General features: G+C 41.0%; 1 protein-coding gene across 1 annotated transcript in view; it reads right to left on the bottom strand.

Moving 5' to 3' along the window:
• The window catches only part of DDC (dopa decarboxylase (aromatic L-amino acid decarboxylase)), a 62,345-nt gene that overhangs the window by 13,338 nt on the left and 24,473 nt on the right, over positions 1 to 24,534 (bottom strand). The window contains exons 6-9 of the mRNA XM_004694503.2: positions 22,153 to 22,219; positions 17,759 to 17,853; positions 13,321 to 13,388; positions 6,801 to 6,877 (exon numbers count right to left, since the gene is read on the bottom strand). Of these exons, the coding sequence (XP_004694560.1) occupies positions 6,801 to 6,877; positions 13,321 to 13,388; positions 17,759 to 17,853; positions 22,153 to 22,219 (307 nt within the window). The remainder of the gene's footprint in view (positions 1 to 6,800; positions 6,878 to 13,320; positions 13,389 to 17,758; positions 17,854 to 22,152; positions 22,220 to 24,534) is intronic.

A 24,534-nucleotide genomic window follows, 5' to 3' on the forward strand; every position in this document is an offset into this window, starting at 1 on the left:
GTGGTAGATTCCACTGTGGCCTGTGAGAGCAGGGTGCCGAGAACACACATGAGAGGTGATGGATTATGAAATTATATTATTCATTTCACTTTCCACAGTTTATATAAGCACAAATAGCTGAGATCGTACCTAACATCCAGCAAATTGGCATTCAGAGTATATAAAGATTTCATTATTCAGTCGTGCATAGCAAAGTAAATTTGTGACATCAAGAGTATTTAGAACACACACACTCACACACAAACATCCACATATATAAAATCACACTTCTGATGAGAGTGTGTCATCGTACTCTTGGATCTTAGCACGGAGAAGACTGATGAGTAACCTTTAAGTCAAATTCATAATCCTGGATTCAAGAGATTCACAGAAGTTATGAAAATAGCTCACTTGCAGTTAGTTTCCCCTTGTGCCCAGAACAGTAAGTCTCAGCTCATTTGGGGAAAGAAGTCTGGGCCAAGAGTTCATAGCTGGGGGTTTCTATGTGGTGGTTCTGGGCAAGGAATCAGATGGAATTACAAACATGAACTGCAGTCATTTTTTGGACATCTGATCACCTCATATAGCCCATACAAGATGCTTTGTAACTCATACGCACCTCCATTTCTCGGGTAAGAACAGCTGTGGCATGGCCATAGTAGTTTGTCATCATGGGCCAATCTACCATCCACCTTTGATCCAATGTGCAGATTGGCCTATTTATTTTTTCAAGAATACTGAAAGTCTTGTTATAATTCCTTGACTCTCATCTGGTTGGGAGATACAGGTCTTTTCTCACATAGGATCATAAAATGACCAAGATGGAAGAACATGCAGGCTCTACCTTCTGCTTTCATGAATGACCCTGGAAGGAAGTTCAAGGTTCCACAACCTGTGTCAATTCCCAACCAGTGTTTTCCTCTTTACACCATATGGGATAGAGTTGGTAAACATTCAACAGTAGAGTCTTTAAAAATGACCTCACAGGAATTCATAGACACAAACATAAATAAAACAGCAGCATCCAAAAGAGACTCTCAGGAAAATTTGTTAAAAACCTAGGAGATGCTGTGACTGAAGATAAATGCAGGACCCTCCATTTAGGTTCTAACACTTTTCCATCTACTCTGATCACCAATAGCTAAATGTGATTATTTAAATTTAATTAAAATTAGACATTGATTTTTTTTCAACTGGACTAACTACTCTTCAAGTGTTCAGTAACCACTGGCGACTTAGTGCCGGCCATGTAGTGTAGCACAAAACTTCAGTACAGGAAATCCTTGTGGATGGTACAATTAGTTTAGGTAAAAATATTTGCATATAGGAGTACTTATAGCCAAACCACCTAATTACTGAAAGATGGATTCTGCTCCTCAGTAAACCTGCTTTCTGAAGGACTGTCTGGAAAATTGGTTCAATTAGGAGCATTCTTGCACAGTGCTTTCTGTCATTGTAGAGAATCCCAGAGTTGTCTTCTTCAGCAATTTCCTATACTGAAGGTTTTACTTACACTGAGTACTTGACACATCTTATGAGCCTAGAAAGTCTCTACAGCTATGAAATATACATGTGGGAAGAGCCACTTCCTCGTTTGTAAGTAGTATACAGTAAAAACAATAAACCCAATGTATAAGAGAAGACTGGCAAAATACAGCCACTTATTAACAACATTTGCATTTGGATGGGGGGTTATGGGAACTTTCTGACTTGCTGTTCATTTTCTAAATGTACAGTTTTTATATAAAAAACATATCTGAAAAGCCTATTGGGTATAGCCACTTTTTCTTTCTTGTGAAAGAAATTTGTTAGAAATTTTTTCCTCCTTCATTTTGGGTTCTAGTTCAAAGTCTATCATTGGTTATTTATGTTGGCAAGAGTCCAATGAAACAACATATGCAAAAGGAGAAAACAAGCATAGGGATGTGTTAGACCCCCAATCACTGCCACTGTTGTCCCTGATGTTGCCACCACAGTCATCACACCTGTCCATATTGTGCCCTCAGGGGCACCAGTCAACCTCCAGGGGTCAGAGGTTCTAATGGGAGAGAAGGAAACAGACAGCTAACTGATGAGCAACCTGGCTGTGCACTAGACTTACCGCTATGAAGGAGCAACTGAGGCACTAGTGAGAGGCCACTGTTTATAAGAGGGGGACCTGGGGGGACTGAACTACCATGTAAGAAGAAGACATCTTGAGGTATGAGGTGTGAGGTGGGGGTAGGTCACCAGGGCCACATGGGTAGTGTGGGCAATTTTATTTCAGTAGTTAAATAATAAAACCTTTTAATTGAATGAGAAGGGTCATAAATACACTGTAAGCATATTTTCAGTTCAAACTGAAGAGGAATTAATGGCCCTAGAATGAAATTCATCCAAACAAAATATATCTTTATATACCCAGAGGATAACTATTAAATTGTAAAGTTGATTTTTGGTGATCTGCTTAGAAAAAACAACATAGGTCACTGCTTGTGTTGATTAATGGATTTTTTAAGGAAATATGCAGAAACAGATTTTTTTTTTTAGTCTCAAATAACCACAGCAAATATCTCGATAGGAAACAGATTTTCTATAAAAGCGGAATAAAATAAAATTGTGTGGATTTTTTGTTTGTTTTTTTAAACTTGGGACCAATAAAGTTTACTCATTTGTCCTTGGCTTAAATCCACTCTGAGCATTCCTTCATTGTTCTTGAACATACTCTTTTGCTATTTTTTCTGTTTATGAAAATTCAGTTTGATTTAAATATCATTTTTTTTCTTTTTTCCTTTTTTAACAAAATATCAGAAACCTCAAAGTCACTCTCAACTTCTCCTTTTCCTGTGGATTTTCCCATAATTATTCCTTGAAACTCTCTTTAAAGTTTTTTTTTTTATTGAAGTAACATTGGACTATAATACATATAGGTTTCAGATACAAAGACTGTATATACTACATGAATTTCCCCACTACGCCTATGACTCCCTTATCTCTAACTCAGGTACCATCATCCCAGGTCAGTCTTTGCAGGAGACATCTAATGGTCTGTTGCTTTCATGTGGAAACAGCTGCTCCTCAAATTCTATTCACATGGTTCCTGCTGGAGATTGCACATTCCTATTTAACTTTGCCCATCTATTTATGGTTGATTGGTGTAGGGGTGGTCATTTGTGCCAAACTGGACCAGCGAGTTCTTCTTATCTTTTTTATTCTTAAGGCCAAGAGAGGAAGGTTAATCTTTCTTCAGGGACAATTGATATTTAATGTAAAGCATAGAAGCTGTAGTTAGCCATATGAACTACCATGTGGATCAGAGCAAGAAAAAGCAACCAATTCAGCAAGTAGAAATAATGAGATAAGGCAGAAGAATTACACTTTTCTAGCTTCTTCTAAAACTAGCTTATCATTTATGTGTTCAGTTGCAAGTAATTAATACAGCTTAACCATGTGGGATTTTATTTTCTTTCCATTTAAAAGAAGTTAGGAGACACAAATTGCAGCCCTTTTAGGTTATGACATGAAATGTCATAAAGAACCAGGGTCCTCTGTCTCCCTGTTCCACCATCTAAGATTTGATGCCTCAATGGCTGTACCTTCTGGAGTCTACATTCTTATCAAGAAGAGAAGGAAAGGACAAAGAACAACATGAAACAGGAGATAAGGAGGCAGTTTGGAAACTACCAAAGCAGGAAATGTCTACAACCTGTAGGGCTTAGACTCCAAAGAGGAGGTGGTGTTGACAGAGTCTATGAAAGGGGCCACTCACTGAGAAGTGAAACTGCCAAGGGCGGACTGCCCCATGGGAGCTAAAATAAGGGCACGTGACTGGTAAAATCTGGAACCAGAGAAAAGTCACAACCTATGTTGGAGATGATGCCTTAGAGATCCACTAAATCCCTTCCAATAAATGAAAGTAACCAGGTTAAGGAAATTTAGCAATATAATTTACATGAGTCACTCCTCTTCAAGACAGAGCCAATACATTTGAGGCTAGCACAATGAATAATGGTTTTAGTTCACAAGGAGATTTCCACATGTATTCAGATTTTTTTTTAAAGTTCACGTCAAAATTACAAAACTTTAAAAAATCAAAGTGTCACATTAAATGGATTTTCTTATCTGCCACTGATTACTATAACAGAGGCCGCGTATTTTATTTGCTTCCTCTTTGGACCCTGGCTCCCCCTCTTCCGCCTCACCCCTTTACCCCTGTTTAAAAATATAATTGATTAGTTAATTGATTGATTACTTTCTGCCACAACTTCTATGGGATTTTTGGAATGGGACATTGGCAAAATATATGCTCAGTTTAATATATTAAACAAAGCCACTTCACTTAATTTTTTAAAAGCCCTTGCTAGGCCCTCCCTGGTGGCGCAGCGGGTTAAAGCACAGTACAAAGAGGCTTAAGCCACTTCCGCATGAGTTCGATCCCCGCCTGCCCCGGAGGTGACCACATGGCGTGGCAGACCTCTCCTGGCCCGCCCGCTGCTCCCCTCAGCAGTGTGCTTCGTAGACCTGCCTGTTCTGCTCCCCACTCTGTCTCTGGTGAATCCTCTCATCCTCCACATTTCTGGCCTATACCCCAGTTCTGTACGAATAAATAAATCTTTAAAAAAAAAAAAAAAGCCCTTGCTAGTAGGGGAATAGTTGAAAGGAACACTTTAACTTTCATTATAATTACTGAGATTGTTATTACTCAAACATGAAATACATTTTTTTAAGTATGAGAACTTTGACAATGGGTTAATAAATTTGCATTGTTTTATGGCATTTCCATATATTTTAGACCACACTTATTTGTCAAGACAGTTTTAGGTTCTGAGTGGAATTGAGTAGAATCTTGTTTCTATATGTTTGCCTTGTGCCTGGGTGTGGAGAGACAATATCTCTACCCCAACTTTAGTCATTGCTGCTTCCATTCCTGCCAATGTCTTCAAAATGACATTTCTTGCCACTGGATCTGATTCCACATGAACAAATTAAGAGGGTGGGTCAAATAACTCCATTCCATGGTTTCCAGGGTCCCCAAGGATCCATTGCTATCTAAGAAAATGAAGATGGCCAAACTTTCACAGCGTAGCTCTCTTTTTCTCTAGAGGCTTCGCTGTGTCTCAGGTTGCTGAGTGGACACAATTCTGGTGGCTGGAGGGCTTGAGGTGACTCAGGTACATGTTCTTAGAGGCCCATTGTGGGAGGGGCAGCCAGCAGGTGGATGAAAGTGAGCCAACCTTTGTGGTAGCAGAAAGCTTGATTTCATGGTGGTATCAGTGCTATTTTTTTTCTATATACTTCATTGTTCATTTTTATACAATGTTTGCTTTTTCCTCTCAGGTGTAGTCCCCATGAAATTCCCACCACCAGTTCACCCATGAACCATCACAGAGCACATAATCCCTTGTGCTCTTCCCTCTCCTGTTTTGACCCCTCTCCTTCCCCTTCCCCTGTAGACTGTCTCTGATTTAGACTTGCTTGTTAAATTTACTTTTTATTATAATTATTTTCCCTGCCCCTTATTTGTTTCCCTATGGTCCTCCTATAAGTGAAGCCATCTAATATATTTTTTTCCTTCTGCCTTATTTCACTGAGCATAATCTCTGCCAGCTCCATCCATGTTGCTGTGAATGGAATGAGTTTCTTTTTTGATTGCTGAATACTATTCCATTGTGTATATATACTACCTTTTCTTGATCCAGTCATCTGATTTTAGGCATTTGGGTGGTTTCCATATATTGGCTATTGTAAATAGTAATGCAATAAACATAGAAGTTCACTGCTAAATTTTAAAACTAACCCTCTACTCCTTGCCCAGCAAGCAGGTTTGGGAGACTTGAATGCACAGAGGGAGTGGACTGGACTTCCATGGGAACTGGGCTGATGATCTGTTTTGCTAATTCAGATCAGCAGTCAGGATATACCCAAATGTAGTCACCCTAACCAATCAACGATACTTGGAGTGCAAATATGCCGGGACCCTCTCTGTGAAGATAGCCTTCCCTGTCTTCTCCTCTCAGCAAAGCATTTCAATAAATCCCTCTTTTCTATTCTCCATGTTGTCTTTTTCCACACCTGTACCTCCAACTTACATGCCAAGTCTTCCCCAAACATTGGGGGGTGCCTTATGTGTTCTATTTATCAGGACCTCAATTCGACAGCATGTATTTTTTCTTAATAGCTTTTTTCTTTCTTTCTTTCTTTCTTTCTTTCTTTCTTTCTTTCTTTCTTTCTTTCTTTCTTTCTTTCTTTCTTTCTTTCTTTCTTTCAAAGGAATCTGTACTATCTTAACTGGGAAGAAGTAGGCACTGGGGAATTTCACAGGAAAGTTGGACTCGAATGCACTAGTTTGGTTTGGAAGAACTGAGATGCATGAAGAATCCCTGATTACCCACTTGAGAAATGTCTCTGGAGATCTTCGTAGCTGCTCTCAGGTTACTTGCCCATTGCTTACCAACCAGACTTTGCAGGTGTCTGAACTGAAGCTTCATCCCATTGCTTTCCATCCCCCACTCAGCAATCTTCCCCCTGTCAACCCCCACCTCTCCACCCTCCTGTCCTCAGTGGAATCGATAATATGTGGAAACAAACTCTTCAGAGAGACACCAGACAGTCCTGATCTTGCTTTCTCTGTTGAGGTATCTGTCGGGATTGATAGCCATATGCCAATCTTCTCCCCTGCTGTTCTGGAATGGGAGCACCAACAAGTCCAAGGCCTTGCACCCACCCATCCTAGGGAGATCTTTGGGGACAGAACAATCCTTTCTGGCTCCCTGGCACTTTGGTGTAGCTCTGATGACAACAAAACTGGACAGAGACTACAGAAAACAAGGCCAGCAGCTTACCTGAATCCTGATGACTATGCTTCAGGTAGAGAGGGTCTAGTTTGAAGGCTCCAGTTAGGTCTGTTCTCTTTCTCACCCTGGATTTAGAGAGAGAATGAAGCTCAATAAGGATATGCCTGGGATGGACATTACCACCTATGTTGCCTCTATTCCCTCTTCATCTTTTCTCAGCTCAGCACACTAATTCCAGGACTTCTCCGTGAGCCTTAGTCTGCACAGATAGACCACTCCCCACCTCACTGTAGCATCTCAGTCACCTGTAGACCTTCAGATATTGGAAGTGTAATAAAGATAAATAGCTGGCCATTGTCTTAGCTTCCTGGCTTATGGCTCTTAAACCTTTGGGTGTCATGATGTGTGTGCCTCGCATCTATTGATGACATGACAGGCGCTGGCCTCAGATACCATCAAGAGGGAGGTGAGAGCCAAGAAAGCCCAAGAAAGTCTTAACTAGAATGGTAGAAGTTTTGTTTTTGTTCTTTTTAATTATTTTTTATTAAATTTAAAATTTTTCTTACATCATTGTTCATTTTTATACAGTAACTGATTTCTCTCCCATTAATCTCCCACCACCACACACCCTATGAACAGTTACCAGAGTCCCTTGTGCTTTTTTCTCCCCATGTTTTGATCCCTCTCCTCCCCTCACCACTGCTGTATGCCTCAGATCTATAGTTTGCCTTCAAGATTTGTCTCCTTTAATTGATCTTTTGTTTTGTTTCCCTATATTGATAATTTTGTTTTTCATTCTCAGTGCCACCCCTCAGCCCCCAAACTCTAGGAAAAAGAAACAGTTGGAGATTGAGTTAATTACCAAAGACCAATGATTTTATCAGTTATACCTATGGGATAAAATTGCCATAACCCCCCTAAATTGCAGAGTTCAGAGAGCTTCTGGGTTGTGAACACATCGTGACACAACCCCAAAGGACTGGAGAGCTCTGTATACCCCACCAAGGCCCACACATTGCCATACACATCTCTGCCATTTGACTGTTTGTTAACACCCTTTATTATAAACAAGTAAATGTAAGTGAAGTGCTTCCTGAGTTCTCTGAGTTGTCCTAGTGAATTGTCAAACCTGAAAGAACGGGGGGAGGGAGGGTGCGTGTAGGGACTTTTGTGCTTGTGGCCAAGTTGGATAAAAGTAGTGGGCCCAACCTGGGGCCCACTACTTTTGACTGGTGCAGATGAGTGGCCAGTCTGTAGGACTGAGGCCCTTAGTGTGTGAGGTCTGTGCTGACTCTGGGAGTGTCAGAATTGAACTGAGTTATGTGACGCCCAGTTGTGTCTGGAGCTAGTGCATTGACGTTGGAGGAGACAATTACTAGGCTAGAGTTTATCTTTCTGTCCTTCCCCAATTGGCACGATGCCTGGCCCTGGAAGGTGACACTAGTGCACACTGAGAGGACATGCTGAGAGGAGTGAGGAGCTGTGCCTGGCACTAGGCACGCTGTCCTCAGAGCTGTGTCTTTCCCACCTACTTGTCCCAAAGACCATGAAGGGTGATCATTGTTGCATTGTTACTGACAGCTCAGTTCCAAATTCTCCATTGGACTGGAACTGGAGGGTCTTGCAATTGCTTCTCTGCCTTATCTGGCAGCCTAGACATCATCTCAACACAGTATGTGTCAAATAGACTAGAGAAAAAATGTCAATGTGATTGTAGCTAAGATTTGAAGTCAAATATAAAATGAGAGTCCCTGCTTTTGAAAGCCAGCATGCATAAAATAAGGAGGCCAAGATATGACTTACCAATGAAGAGAGGGGCAAAAGAATTGGGTTTATTTATGAAAGGCAATTGAGGTGTTATTTTTTTCAAAGGGTTGAAAGACAGACCATGCCAGTGAGCAGTAGTAAGCATTATAATGTGTGCTGCTTATGACTTATGGCTCTTCCAATTCTTGGTGGGTATCATTGATTGTGTGAATGTATAGTCATTGTGGTGCACTTTTATATATCATTGGTATTAAATGAGGAACCAATGGGAGAATTTGATGGTTGTTCTCCATACTGGAAGATATCTGAGACTAACCTTAAAGGGAGGGGAACACAAAGAAAGAATGGGGTTAAAACTGGCTCTTGTAAATGAAATTCACATTTCTCTTCCCATAGACTATTAGCTATAACCTTTCAGCTTTTTTTAATAATAAAAAAAATGTGTTGGTAAACACCATGTTATGATTGGACTGATATATTCCTTGAAAGTTTGATAGAATTTACTGTTAGTAGAATTAGATATTTCTGTTGTATGAATTTAACTATTGGCACATCATCTTCAATGATGATGCCATTTTTCAGTTTTTCTATTTATTTTTGAGTCAGCTTTGATTACATACTTTGTAATTATTGAATATGTGCTGAGCATGTAGAATATTGAATTATAGGTAATTTGGGCAAGATGTTAATCATAATATCCCCCTCTTATTTAAAAAAAAAATTCTGTGTCTGTCATTACGTCCTCCTATTTCCAATAGAATTCATCTGTGTCTTCTCTATTTTTGATCCATTTTCCCCCTAATCATCTATGTTCTATCCCTGCCTACCCCAGAGGTGACCCACATGACGCGGCAGACCTCTCCTGACCCGCCCGCTGCTCCCCTCATTTGGCCTGTTCTGCTCCCTGCTCTGTCTCTGGTGAATCCTCTCAGCGCCCCTGAACCTCTGGCCTGTACCCTATTTCTATATGAATAAATAAATAAAATCTTAAAAAAAAAAAAAAGAGGAGAGGAAGAAGACTTCTCTGTTACATTGAAAGCATAGCTTGTTAAGTTTGTCTTTAAAATCTACACCACAGCATCTGGCCAACTGCATGAGGGCCAGACCACATCTTGGTACCAGAAACAGCTGGAACACATTCTAACTACTAAAGAGAATGGGCACAAAGAATAAAGAAAAATCAAATGGATAATAAAAATTGTGTACTCTTGTGTTTGCCTTGGTAGCACAGTGGAACATCACAGAGAAGATTAGCAAGGCCCCTGTGCAAGAATGACACAAATACTTCAAATTTGTGATGTATTCCATATTTTTTTTTACTTATAGGAGGAACATGGTAAAACCAAAGAAGAGGTCAGAAAAAAAGAGAAAAAACTAGGAGACAAATTATAAATCAGAAACATGTGGCAGGGGAGGGGGGGAAGGGGAAGGAACAAGACAGTAGAGGGAAAAGCATAAGAGATTATGGTGATAGTTCATGGGTGACATAGTGGTGGGAATTCTGTGGGGATTACATCTGAGAGGAGCAATCAAATATTGTACAAAAATGAACAGTGATATAAAATATATACATATTGGTTCTAAAACAAGTTCTAGACTCAAATCTTATTATAGCTAGAGTTTAAAAAAATCTTCCAAATTAACCAAAGCAAACAAACCCAGTCATCAGGTGGCTAGAAGAACTAAAAAGACACTTCAGCAAAAAGAAATGCAAATGAACAACATGCAAATGAACCAAAAATGTTCACTATCACTAATTGGTGCATTTTGACATATCATTGGAATTAAATGAGGAAACAGTGGAATAATTTCTTTGGGGTTCTCCATACTAAGAGAGATCTGAGCCTAACCTTAAAGAAAGGAGAACTAAAAGAAAGAATGAGGTATAAAATACAAATCAAAAATCTCTTTCTGGAGATGCCCCCAGAAAGAATGGGCCACATTAAAAATAAGAAACTGGAAACAACAAATGTTGGAGAGGATATGGAGTGAAAAGAACTCTCTCGCACTGCTGGTGGGAATGTGAATTTGTCCAGTCTCTAAGGAAAGCTATGTGAAGATTACTCAGAACACTAAAAATGGATCTCCCATAATCCAGTGATTTTATTCCTAGGATTCTACCCAAGGTCACAAAAACACTAATTGAAAAGGAAACCAGTACCCTTACGGTTATTACAGCACTATGTACAATAGCCAAGACATGGAAATAGCCCAAATGTCCCCAAATAGATGAATGGATCAAAAATTGTGGTATATTTACACAACAGAGTTTTATTCAGTGATCAAAAAAGCCAGACTCATGCCATGTGTGGCAACACAGATGAAGCTGGAAGGGATCATGTTAACAGAAATAAATCAGAAAGAAAAAGATAAATACTGGTGGTCTCATTTATATGTGGAATCTAGAGAAACCAAGCAAAAAGTCAAGAAAAATAAAAACTAGCAAGCTGACCACAGAGCTGAGGCAGACAGCAAGGAGCGAGGGTATCTAAACAGGGGGGAAGAACACAGGGATGAGTCATAGGTGACACATGAAAGGAGAAGTTTGGGGGCCACAGCAGTGTAAGAAAGCAATTCAATTAATTAATAAAAAAGGAAAACTAAAAAAAACTTTCGAAGAAATGGTATTTTAAAATATCTCCAATGTAATAGAATGTTCATTGGAGAACATTCTATTTTCTTAAACTTCTTTTTTTCAATATAGGCAAAACATGATCTTAGTGTGTGTGGAATTTGAGGCTCTTTGGAAGATATTTGATAGTAAGGAGACATTTAGGTATGAGAAGAATGGTACATACTTATATATAAAAGACTCAGAATAACAAATGAATAATAAATGGCTTATGAACAAAATAATGAAATCATTATGAAGTGTATTTACTATGCTTATGATGATTGCCAAGTTTTAGAAACTTCAATTATCTTGTCCATTTTGATATTTGGAAGAATATAACCGATGTGCTTACTTTAAATTACAAACTAACCATTGGTAAAATTTGATTAAATGAAAGAAAGACACTTTTTATTTTAAGGAATACAAAAAAGTCCATGAGACTTGTTTGTTGTATTAGCAAAATCTTTAAACATATCTATAAAATTATCCATCATTTGAGATTGCTTGTTTGCAAATCTTAAGAAAGTAGAGGGATGACTGTCCATTTTTAAAATTGGTTCTTATACCAGTTCTTTTATTTGTATGCAATTATTTTGGGGTCACTCATGTAACTGCAATAATTTCATAAACTAGAAAAATAAGTACTTTTGATTACACTTATATGCAGGATAGGGCTGACCAACCTTTAGGTAGATTCCCAGCTTTCTTCCACTTCCTGTCATAGTGTTGCACAACTCTCCCTGTCTTTCATCCTCCACAGACACACTGACTGTGCAAGCTGGACCACGAGAGCTCAGCACACCTGTAGCTCAATGGGCTGGGGAGCAGCTGCCTTGCAAACAGGAGAGGGATGCAGTCCAGCTACACATCTTTGGCTTTTTAGGCTGTACTTGCATGGGTAGCACATCAGGAGTATTTCCAGCAGTTAGAGAAAAAGTGTAATCAGTGACAGCTTGCATGAAAGCGGAAATAGAATGTGGACCTGAATTTGCTTCATTCAGACCAAAAAACAGCACAAATTCTCCCTTTTCTATTGTATCCAGCTGGAACAATTCCCACATGTTCTGTATGTGTCCTTTTATTTGTGTGTGTGTTTGTTAACGAGCATTGCTTTGGATATATGTGCATACCATCTCCACCTGCATCCAGTGAGACAGGAAATTGTTTTTTCTCATTTCTAGATACCAAGATGCTATCCTTATTGCTCTTAAATGCTGCCTTGGCAGCCCTGGCCTGGGTATTGTGCATGGAAGCAAATCAACTACACTTCTCGGGTCTCCAGTTGTCTTTTGTCCTCCAGTTGACTTGTTGCATTTTAGCAACAATTCAAACAATTTAACAAAAATTCACATTAGTTATGAGCTTGGATTCCCACCCCACTCCTAGTCATCATTATTATTTTAAACATCAATGTGATGTAATGTAATCGACTTCAAATTTTTAATCCTTTTCTTGCTCAAAGTAGAACCAACATGATTATGGTACTACTATTAAGATTTTCCAGGGAAATTCTTAGGAAATAGGATGGCTTATTTTTTTGTTAGCAAATATTTTCAAGCATTAGAGTGAAATTCATTAGACATCCAAGAATAAAAACACAGAAGCAGGGCCCTCCCTGGTGGCGCGCAGCAGGTTAAAGCACAGCACTAAGAAGCTTAAGCCACTTCTGCATGAGCTCGATCCCCGCCTGCCCCGGAGGCGACCACATGGCATGGCAGACCTCTCCTGACCCACCCGCTGCTACTCCCCTCAGCAGTGTACTTCATTGATCTGCCTGTTCTGCTCCACACTCTGTCTCTGGTGAATCCTCTCACCCTCCCCTTCCCTGGCCTGTACCCCAGTTCTGTATGAATAAATAAATAAATCTTTAAAAAAAAACACACACACACAGAAGCAACCGAATTCGAAATATGTATTGAAATTTCCTTGCATTTGATTTTTGTTATACTACATAAATCAAAAGATAATTTTTTTCTCCACTTGCAATCATGTATTCTAGACAACAGGACACAACCAGGCTAAAACTTAGCAAGAATTCCATCCATATTCAGAAATGGAAGCAAGTGGTGAATGAGAGGTGCATGTGCCCACTGGTGCCTTCATCTGTTGGGTTTCTTTCACCAAGTGATAGAAAGTAATAATTCAAAGGTTGGTAGATATAGGGTAATGGGTGAAAGGGAAACTTACCACATCGCGGAGCAGTCAAAATTCACCAAAAGCCATTTGTGGGGGTTAAAGTTAAATGAATCTGCAAACTGCCAAGGATAAAAACAAGATAAAATATTTTAGTTACTAGTGTTTGGTTATAACACAAGATCTCACCCACAGTAAAGCAGAGTGTGCTTTCTCACATGAAACACGGGAGCCCTTAAGAAGGTGTGGGTCAGTCTGCTCAAAGGGGTCACATAAGTGTTTCTCAACAGGCCCAGAATAGAACTCCTATCAAGTTGGTATGAGAATTGGAGATCCACCAAGTTCCTGTGAACCTTAGAAATTTTATTACCCTTGCTTAAAGAATGCAGAGTCTTTTGTTGGAGAAAATCAAGGACCCTTAAGGAGACTAGGAAAAACTCTGTTCTTGCCTATGTATTTTGCCCTTTCCAAAGTGCAAAATAGAGCTATATGTCCGAAACTACCCCTCTCCCTCAAGCAGAGAATCTAAACCAGAGCTTCAAATTCTCTTTATGTGCAGACCTCTCTTATCTCACCACTTGCTCTCTCGCCGGGTATTTGAATGTCTCCACCATCTCTGGTGAGTTCTTTTTCACCTGTGCCACCAGCCTCGATTCTCCACACCTCCACTTCACCCCAAATCACCTCCATATTTCTCCTCACTACATCTGCAGTGCATTCTTTTGAAAGGAAGAAATTAAAATCGCTTAGCCTACTTCTAGTTCATCATATCTTTAGGTTGGGACACTTTAGAACTAGAAACCTTCAATCAAGAATATATTCATAATTTCACCAACTGAATGTTCCAACCTATATAACCTAATAAACTTGTGTTTATTAAAGCAGCTCTCATAAGCAAAATCTGTCGGATTGCTCCCTGGGTTAGAATATTCACTGTGACTATCTAATAAATTATTTGTCTAAACATCACTGAGATTTTTTTTCCCAATTAACATACCATACACCTGAAACAGTGAAACTATACCCCCAAATCATGTACAGTGCTATAAACCAATGCTACCTTTGTGGGAAAAAAAATATATATGTAAATGAGGAGTTAGAACAAGATAATACCCAGAGTCTTCCAATTAACATTTCCTATTATTTAGCTTTGACCCTAAATTGGTGTAGGGCTTATCACATCAAATCAAGGGCTACACCTTGAAGATATTTGATAAAAATCAAAATATACAGAGTCTCACACTGTAACCCAGAAAGGCTGTAGAAGGACATGGGGTGGGGGTATTTCTGTTAATCTACAAGGTGATGCCAACATGCTAGCAGCAACATAAGCCACTTTGCTGTGCCGTGGACAGTCCAGCTCTGAAATTGTGTGTCTCAATTCATTTTTATTTGGGAAAATTAGTAGCTTTACAATTCCTCATAAAACGAGATATTGCATAGACTGAAGTCACATAAAATATATCCACATTCTCTTTCAAACTACTAGAACATTTGGAGTAACTATTATTTTAGTTCATATGCACATCTGGAAGCTGTACTGATTTAGCCTCTGGAATAGTGTGTGTTTATCATGATTTCCTCAATTTCATGAAGTAGCCATGTTTTCAGATACACACATCTTTATAAACAATGGCTAAGTGAAAGTTTCATAATTAATCTACAGTAATCAGAAATAACCCATTTTCACTTGATTACCAATATCAAGGTAATAGATCAACAATTCTTCCTGTTACCTGAATAGTTTAAAGACAATGTCCATTATATTTCTAACATATTGTTGAAAGCCAATGGGTAACAAATATAGTCAGCTCAATCCAACTTCACACTTCAATTCCTGGTGCCACCATATTTTCAAGCAGAACATAAGAGATTTCAACTAACAAAAGTGGCCTAGAAGGGCACCTTGTATTTTCACTGAGCTATAAAGAGTGGTCGGTTCTTAGGGTTATCCCAAGACCTCCTCAACTTACTCTGGGTTGAGGTCTGAGAAGGGCCCCGACCAGACAAATGACAACAATGTGGCACTGGTGGCAGGAGACAAACATTTGGTCAGCTGATGCTACCTCCTGTCAACCCACTCTGGGGCTGAAGATTCATTTCCTTACATTTTTTAATAAAAGTAATTTTGAGAAACAGACAGGAAATTACAATGAGAATGAGCTTTATTTGTTGATAAACGAGAACAAAAGGTTAAAGAAGCACTTTGTTTGCTCAGAATTTTATTAGTTCCCTCCTAGAGGGCTGATCTGTTTAAACTTCTTTCATTATCTGACTGTGATATTTTCCTACTGTGGACAGAGAGAAAGCCTTTTTATCTCCAGGGGAAGGCTACAACAGGATATTGCAGTTCTCTTATCTGACCAACTGAGCAGCAAGGCAAGGAAAGAATCTGAAATAATGAGGGGAAAATGGGAATGACTCACTGTTAGGCATGAAATCCTGTCTGCAGCCGATAGGATCTCCTGCAACTCCTGCCCTGAAGAACTGAGGGTGAGACTGCCCCCTCTGCCCTCATGAAAGAAGAAACCCCAGGCTGTCAACTCATGGGAGGGGGAGGGGCAGTGGTACTTGGAAAAGATCCTGAAATTCTGAACCTGATAGAACTGGAATGGGTATGTCGTCCCCCCCTATGTCTTAGGAAAGGCACTTAAGTTCCTTCCCTATTCCCTGGAGTCTGCAGGTACAGACATTTCCAGCAATGTGTAGCATCTCCACAACAGAAAGTATAGAGTGTGGGCTCCACCTCCCCTAAAGGATCAGGTAGATTTTTTTTCTGTAGGCCAGTGTAGATCTCTAGTTCTCTTGATATGGACCTGGAGATCAATCCAGGACTTATGTGCCTTGCCTCTGGAGTTTATTACCATTGCTTAAGTTACACAGATTGCTGTGGCTTGAGAACAGTGAGGGCTTTGAAGGTGAGGAGAAGTTTCTATTCTTGCCTAAATCCTTTCCCAAGAGGGCTAAAGGATGTTCAGAGTGATTTCTTTTGTTCTCAGACAATGGTACAGAGACTTATTCTTCATTTCCTCACACCAAACACCTCATGACTAATTGCCAGAACAAACTATTAGGCATTGGCACTCTATTTTCAGGACTTTTCCTTACTATACCTCTCTCCCCAACATTTATAGAGGCCTTCTCCAGCACCACTCACCTTGAGATTTATCTATTCAGAGTCCCTGAGTATTTATTGAATAAAAGAGTGAATAAATGAGTGAATTCAATGGAGATATTGACCAGAAAGCTAATTTTTTCATTAGTAAAAACAGATTATTCTGTTCAAAGATGGAAATATTCTATATTGCTAACCCCACTTTCCCGGTATTGTTGCATTATGAGAATTCAAACTGGTAATTCAATTACAGAGTTGATTGGCAAGCATGACATGAGATCAGAGAGAGATTCTAGGGGAAAGTTTCTCCAGGTCATGGTGAAAATATAATAGCATGTAATGTATGCACAGTGCTTGCTGTGTGGGAGATGCTATTATTCAAGGCTTTTAAATATTATTAACTCCTCTGATCCTGTCAACAGTCCCTCAAAGAAGGAACCATTACTGGATTCCATGTGTGAGATGTAGAGAGGAAACCTAACGTTCCCAGTGGGATAGAACCAGTCCTAGGGTAAATTTGGTATTCAAACAAGCAATCAAATACCAGAGCCAAGCTTTCAATCCCTGCCCCACATATGAGAGAAGTCTCCAGAGAATTCTGCCTCTGAGCAGAAAACCCAGAGTCATAACTTCACTGACTCACTCTCTTCTCACTGCCCATGTCTGCCTCTCCAACCCTTTATTACATTTACATCTGAATTTCTGGCAAACAGAACTCCTGCTGCATGAGCTGGAGTCTAAAATGACCCATCAGAGCACATTCATAAGGGCATGGCTGTGTTAAGTCTGTGCCAGACCTGTGCAGAGGCAGACAGAATATTGGCCCATAGTTTCGATTGCCCTTTTTCAAAAGAAGCAAGTGTTTTAGTTGGCTTTGCAGGCCACATTTAACAAATTCTGGAAGTGAAATTGGACATTAAAATGTGTTGGTAGCTGCTCGGTTAGTATTGATTACAGTGAATATCAAATTTGCTCACATGGTCAGAACATGATCATCATGTTGAATCAGACTGGACAAAATTGAAAGTCATAATTTTAAATTACCCTTTAATCTGAAATACATTAAGATCTTGTCTAATTCCTACACATGTTCCCACAGTTTCATATGCTAAAACCTAACATATGCAGCTATGCCTAGGATTTGAACACATTAAAAATAGTTACAGCATCAAGAGCACAGGCTGCGTGACCAGAGAAGGTTCTCAACCAGATGACTGGAAGGCAAATTCCAGTCATCTCTGGGACTAGTTTGAAAATAACTTTCTGAAACAAACACACAACAGTGAATTTATTGTCACATTGCTAGAAGAAGTCACCGGTAACATGATACTTTTTTAACGAAAACAGACTGTATAAAAGAGCAAAGAGCACACCCACCTCCACGCCATTCAGAAGATGACGGAACTCAGGGCAGATGAAGGCGCTGCCCGCATAGGCAGCGTCAATGTGCAGCCACAGGTTCTCCTGGTGACCTAGAGTTCAGATGAAACCTGTGAGTGCTCAGACAGGTGCCTTCAGCGTTTGGGTCTGACAGTTGAGCTCAACCCATTCTGGACTCTTTGCACATAGTCCGGCAATAAAATTTGTTGAACCAAGTTCTGGATTCCTAGGCACCTCTCCTCTGAAGGCCACAAAAGTGGGGACAGAGTCCATGTGCTATGTCTCCACGCAGTGCCTGGCACACACTAGACATTCAGGGTGCACATGGAAAATCAAGGGATATGGAAATAGTTGGGCTCCTGCTCTTGCTCAGCCTGGCTCCTGTGAGCCAGCACATGCAGGCTCCAGGTTGCCCCAACCTAGTGTAGGTACCCTACTGTGCATGTGCTTCCCCACCTGGAATTTCTTCCTGAGTCTTCTGGCTCTCTCATGCAAAGTCTTTTCCATGAGAATCACTGGAGGAAGGTTCTGTGGACAGTCCATATGACCTTGATCTGCCTCCCTCTGGCCCCATGTGACCTAAGTACTTAATTTTATACTCTTAGAATCTAGGAGAGTCTTTGTGGATAGAGTGTTTTCTTTCCAACCATACTGGTAAAGACTTGCAGGAATGACCATGTCTTAGTTGGGAAGTGACATGGTGTCTTATGTAAATGCACTTCCTCTGTTTGGACACCTTTCATTCAATTCCTTCCTCTCAAAATCAGCAGTCACATGGCCTCACCTTCTTACTCCAAGCTCCTTCTCAAGAGCAAATGGAGATAAAAGTAGCACCTGTAACTTAAGGAGTAAAATGAGGGGGCATTCAAATTATGCCTGGTATAAGTTAGCACAGAGTTAGTGAGGAAACTGTGTGATCATCTCCAGCTTAACCCTGATCATAGACTACAGAAGCATGGAGGCCACAGGGTTTCAGGGTCTTTCCTTCCAGAAAAGGACACTACTCTTGGAACCACTGTAGGAGTCAGCCATCACCTGCCCAGTGCATAGGCACCTGCTGATAAATTTATGATTTGGTTTTTTTATGGTCACACATGAAATGTATATTACATGACACACACTATTCTCACACAGAGTACTAACCACACATGATTCCTATATGACATGCACACATGATGTGTTACTTATACACACCACAAGTGTTGCCCATATATAGTGAGCATTAATCATGCATGCTAAATGCTACTTACACATTATACTTGTTATTCCTACATGATGATGTCACTCACATATGATGCTATGATGAAGAATGATAGAATCCCTAAGAGGCATTTCAAAGCCTTGAGTCAGTTTGATCTTCAGGATTGAAGGGATTAAAGCCCTCACTTGATCAAGATCCAACATGTTCCACAGACTAGAGAGATGGCCTCAGAGTGGTCACTGTCCTGTGTGAAGTCTAGCAACCAGAAGCCAGTTTTACGGCCAGGTCACCACAGAACAAGGTCAACCCAGCCCTGAGGTCAGACCCATCGAGGAAGAAGGGGAAGCCTCTACTACCAGTGCCATTTCCTTCGAGGGGCCAATGACAGTAGCAGCCAGGCCCCATGACCTCTCATACTGCACAACCTTGCCCACACTTCCATCCTAGCACCTCCTTGAGTCGTGTCTTTGTGCTTCATCTTCCACACTCCTGGAACCACCAGCCTCTACCTCCTACTTTCACACCCCCTCCAACCTGTCTCTTTCAACTATCTGCTTTCAGGAAATTCTATTGCTCCATCCAAGTGGACAGATTGAAGCAGCCTCTCAGGTGAATTAATTTAGAAGAAAGTAAGTGCCTTTTCTAAAGCAGCAGCTTGGAAAAAAAAATATCTTCTAATGTGCACTCCTTGGTAAATAGCAACTCTGAGTTACTTGAATGCTTTATTCTGATATTGGACTCTTACCCTTTATAACTAACAGCCAACTAAGATCTCAGAACACCCTTGTCTGCAGTTGAAGAATGCTAACTTTCGGTGACAGTCAAGTGAGTGGGTTAGAGAAGGGAGAGGGCATTACAAGCGCTCACTTAACTGTGCAGACACTATTGGAAAGTAACAGAATCAGCAGCAACAACTATAGTTGTCAAAATTAAATTCACATGTATAAACATTGGCAGCAAGTGGAAGGTTTTTGGCATTCACAAATGTCTGCACTCTCAGGCAACTCCCCAAACTCCCATGTTTGGCACTAAACATCACAAATCTAGTTCTGCCCACAGCTCCCAGACCTGGGGACAGAGGGAGCTACAGGATAGCAGGACAGGCTGACCTGGGTGCTGTCTGCAAATGCCAGGAGCCACCCCCTGGCTGTCACCTCTTTCATCTGTTGGGCAGCCAGCCCTAGCCCTCAGGGAACAGCAGAGCCTCGTGGGCCATGCCCTGCAGAAGACTCAGCCTTTAAACCCCGTAGCCAGGAATTACATCAGCCACTCACTGCCCAGGACAGCCAGTGCCCAGCCTGACATCTGAGTCAGGGGACACAAGACGCTGCCCTCACTGACAGGGGTTTGCAGCTGACGAGGTCAATGTGATGGCCGCCCTCCTGAGCCGGCCAATCTTGAGTCTTCTCCTCAATCCTGGGCCATACATGACTACTTTTAGCCAGCTATTCTTAGAGATATCTGCACGGGTCATAGACAGTGGAGCAAAAACCAATTATGCACCTATAGCACTCATCACTGCCTGTCACTGTCACCCCCTTCCTCCAGCATGAGTGAAACACTCTACCCTTTATCTTGCATTTCCTTGTTATACTCACCCTTTCAGGAAACCTGGAGGGAACTATCATCATTTCACAGTTACAAGTACTGTTCCCCTCTCCCCTCTACATATGGGGAAATGAAGCTCAGAATGAAGGCACAGTTTTATGTGATGGCCCTGACCACACCATGGCTGTTCTGTGGCCCTAGCTGAGCCCAAGGCATGATGTCCCACCATTGCCCAAGAGCTCAAAGCAGGAAAGAGGGTCCACTCACTAGAGAGTTAGATCACTATTAGAAGAGGTGAAAAGCATGCTGGGAAGAGGTAGATAGGAAGTGAGCTAAGGCCAAGCGCTTGGTGTAATGTTTTTCATAAGCTACAAATCCATGGTCTGAGGGTCTGACTGGCACCCTGTGACAAGCACCTTCAGGCGGTGAACCCCACCCACCACTCCACCACCTTCAGGCCAGTAGGTCCTTGGGCCCAGGGGCATGGCTTATGGATCCCACAGCAGAGGAAGGAGAATTTCCAGACTCATGGTCCTACTGAGGAAAGGTCTGTGGCCCCAGAATCTCTCCAAGCATATCTCCCTCTTGATGTGCTCTCAGGACTATAGTGAAAGTGTTAGGGGGAAAGTATGTCCTAAAGGAACTCTGCAGAGTTTTATAGACTCCACCCCCTACTCAAGCTTTCTGGACTCCACCCCCTACTCCAGTGATTGGAAACTACAACACCCAGCACCATCAAGGAGAGAACTGTGAGAACCTAAGGGTGGAGCTAAATGGGCATTCTGGGACTTTGGGGGATTTATATAGAGGGCCTTTTTCTACACGCTGTCTCTCAGGACCATATGGCTAGTGGCTATCAGTGTGTTATTGGAGTTCCAAGTCAGCCAAGCTGGTAGGATGCTCTAATTACCTTGTATCTCTCTCTCTTTCCCTGGGTTGTTCCTTTTCCTTTCCCCTTTTGTAAATAAACCCATTATTGACCTTTTTTGTGTGTGCCTGCAGTACAATTAAATTTAAAGCACCCGTGAGGACCCACAGACAGACACCCCAGTTCACATTGAGGTGTCCTGTAACAAAAGGTGCAACCTTACAAGCAGAGTTGCTGCTTCTACATCTTTTTCAGTCTCCAAATTCTCAGAAAAACTAAGTGGCCTGAATAAGTAAGAGCAGGGTGTGAGAAAAACACAGCAAAATCCTCCTTTGGAGAAGTCTCTCCCTTTTTTTTTCAATATTGATTTGTTTCATGATGTTAAGTAGTTTGCTTATCTGAGATTCTAGAGATTTACTTCTGTGTGACCCCTGTGTGTGAGGGACTGGCTCTAAGAGGTGAAAGTGTTCTCTATGGTTCGTTGCTAGGAACATATTTTTTTCATAAAGTGTATTGGTAAGCTCAACTTTCCTTCAGTTAGCACAAATTGTGAGTGTGAGAAGTTCAAGCTACTTAGGTTTTTATTATTGCAAATAAAAGAAGAGTTTGGCAAGCTATGATAATATTAAGCTATTATGTTAATAATATATTTCATTAGAATATAGTTATGTTACATATAAGTATATTCTGTTATATCATGCTAATATTATGCAGGAGAACCCAAAGAGGAAGTCTCCTAGATTCCCCATATATTGAGAAAATGTAATTACTTACAGATGGGACCCACTTCTAAGAGGTTGTCAAAAGAGCAGCAGGATGTGGTCCCCAGTGTAGCCACCACCTGGAGAATGAAAAGCAGGGCTCTTCTCAGATTCTGTGTCTTAGTGACCATCACTCCCTCCTAACGTACAGCCATCCCCTAAGCCCAGCCCAGACCTTGAACATGAAGCCAATGAGTGTATGCTAAAAGAGAGGCAAACTGTAAACGTGTGTTGAATCTTTGGTGAAAGCATCATGTTATTGAGACTTATGAGACTGTGAGCTTCGACCTCAGCTTCTGCACCACCCCCCAGGAGCTACGAGAAGCCCCTCTTATAGCTGGCATCGCTGTAAAGAGATTTGAGTTCACCTTGACTGTCAGGACAGTGTAATTATGTGAAACAGGAAAACTGATGTTTTTCTTGCCTGGGTGTGTATGGAAAGCAGAGCAAGTGGCTGGCACTGACCGATGCCGGTGGGTGGGTGCTCTCAGGACATGGTGAAATCTCCTTTTAGAATAGCCTTTGGGGGCAGTTCAGAGCCGTGAAGAGTTTGATCAAGAGTACCTGTCACTGAATTGCACCTTTTCTTTGAAGGATACTCTGTCCAGCATTAACTTCATCCCTTAAAAGAAGCTGTGTTCTAAAGAGATTCATGGGAAAACTCTACTGACATTGAACATAATTTCTGAGGGGCATTTCAAGGGAGTGTTGTGCACTGCTGGTCATCCCACCGGGAGATGCAGACTAGTCCTGGGCTTGTTCATGCCCTCGCAGCCCCTGATGATCCAAAAACATGGACCATTCCTACACGCGGAGCTGTCTCCCCTGTCAACAAACTGAGCTCTTGAAACCCGGGTCCTTAGCTTATTTCTGCACATTGCCATAAATGTATCCTTTGCCAGACATGGAATAAGTGCCAAAACACATGAACTAAAAGCAGACACTCTTAAAATGATCAAAAATCATATACTATTTTCAAAAGCAAAGAGCCTAATTGATTTCCAATACTATGTACTATCTGGCTAATGAGATTTCTCCTTAGATAAATCAGGAGTATGAAATCTCATCCAATCTATGTAGTCATTTAAAAAAATTATTTTATTTATACATACAGAACTGGGGTACAGGCCAGAGGTGCAGGGGCAGTGAGAGTATTCACCAGAGGCAGAGTAGGGAGCAGAACAGACAGATCAACAAAGTACACTGCTGAGGGGAGCAGCGGATGGGCAGGTCAGGAAAGGTCTGCCACGCCATGTGGATCACCTCTGGGGCAGGGGGTCGAACTCGCACCGAAGTGGCTGCGGCTCACTTGCAGTGCTGTGTGGAACCCGTTGTGTCACCAGGGAGGGCCCTAATCTATGTAGTCTTTACAAGCTCCTACTAGGATCCCAGTAATGCCACGTGCCCTGAGAATAGAAACCAAGTGTTCAGAAATATAAAAGCTGTTAAACTTGAGAAACTGGTTGGAGGCTTTCTGGTTCCATTTCGCCTACAACTGACCTAAAAACCAAGCACCCCCCTCAAAGTGCTTAAGGAAGAAGGAGGCATCATGCCTGCCCTGTGTTAGCCTCAGCTGACTCCTCTGTGTGCAGTTTTCTCATCTGAGAACAGTCTTGTCCAGACACTAGAGTTGCCCTATGCCCAAGGGCAGAAGGTGATCACTTCCTCTGTTTTTAAAAGAATGGTAAAAATTAGGTGATTAAAACAGAGGGTGAGTCAATCATCGTAATATTGCTTGTGTAATTTCTTTTCTCACGTTTAAGGGTTTCTTGGGAATTACGTTTGTAATTCAGCAATTCCTTCCATTTCACCTCATTTTCCACTGATAAATTCTAACTGAATTAAGGGCAACGACTTTTTTTTTGCTTGATATTTTAAACTGAGGCAACATTGGTTTACAACATTGCATGTGATTGGAGATACAGGATCACCCCCTTCAGGAGTATACTACCACGCCACATGGACACTAGAGTCGCCTACCAGAGTCCATGATGTCTCATGTCCACTTTGCTCTCTTTCGTCCCCTCCCCTCTGGTACCCTCAGTTCTACAGTCAGATATCTTGGGTTTTTCATTGGTTCAGTTTTACCTGACCCTTTGATTTGTTTCTTTATATTCCACATGTAAATGACACCATCCTGCATTTATTTTTATCCTCTTGACTTATTTGCTGAGGTTTATCCCCTCTACCTCCATCCATGTTGTTGCAAATGGCAAGAATGTCTTTTTTTTTTTTTATAGCCCAGTAGAATTTCATTGTGTATATGCAACACATTTTCCTAACCCACTCATCTGTTGTTGTTTCCATAGCTTGACTATTTTTTATAAACAGTATAGTAATGAATATAGTTGTCAGAGATCCTTTTGGATTAGTGTTTTTGCATTTTTCTGGTAGG

The sequence above is a fragment of the Condylura cristata genome, unplaced genomic scaffold, assembly GCF_000260355.1.
Source record: "Condylura cristata isolate star-nosed mole 26May11 unplaced genomic scaffold, ConCri1.0 scaffold00044, whole genome shotgun sequence".
Classification (NCBI taxonomy): Eukaryota; Metazoa; Chordata; class Mammalia; order Eulipotyphla; family Talpidae; genus Condylura; species Condylura cristata.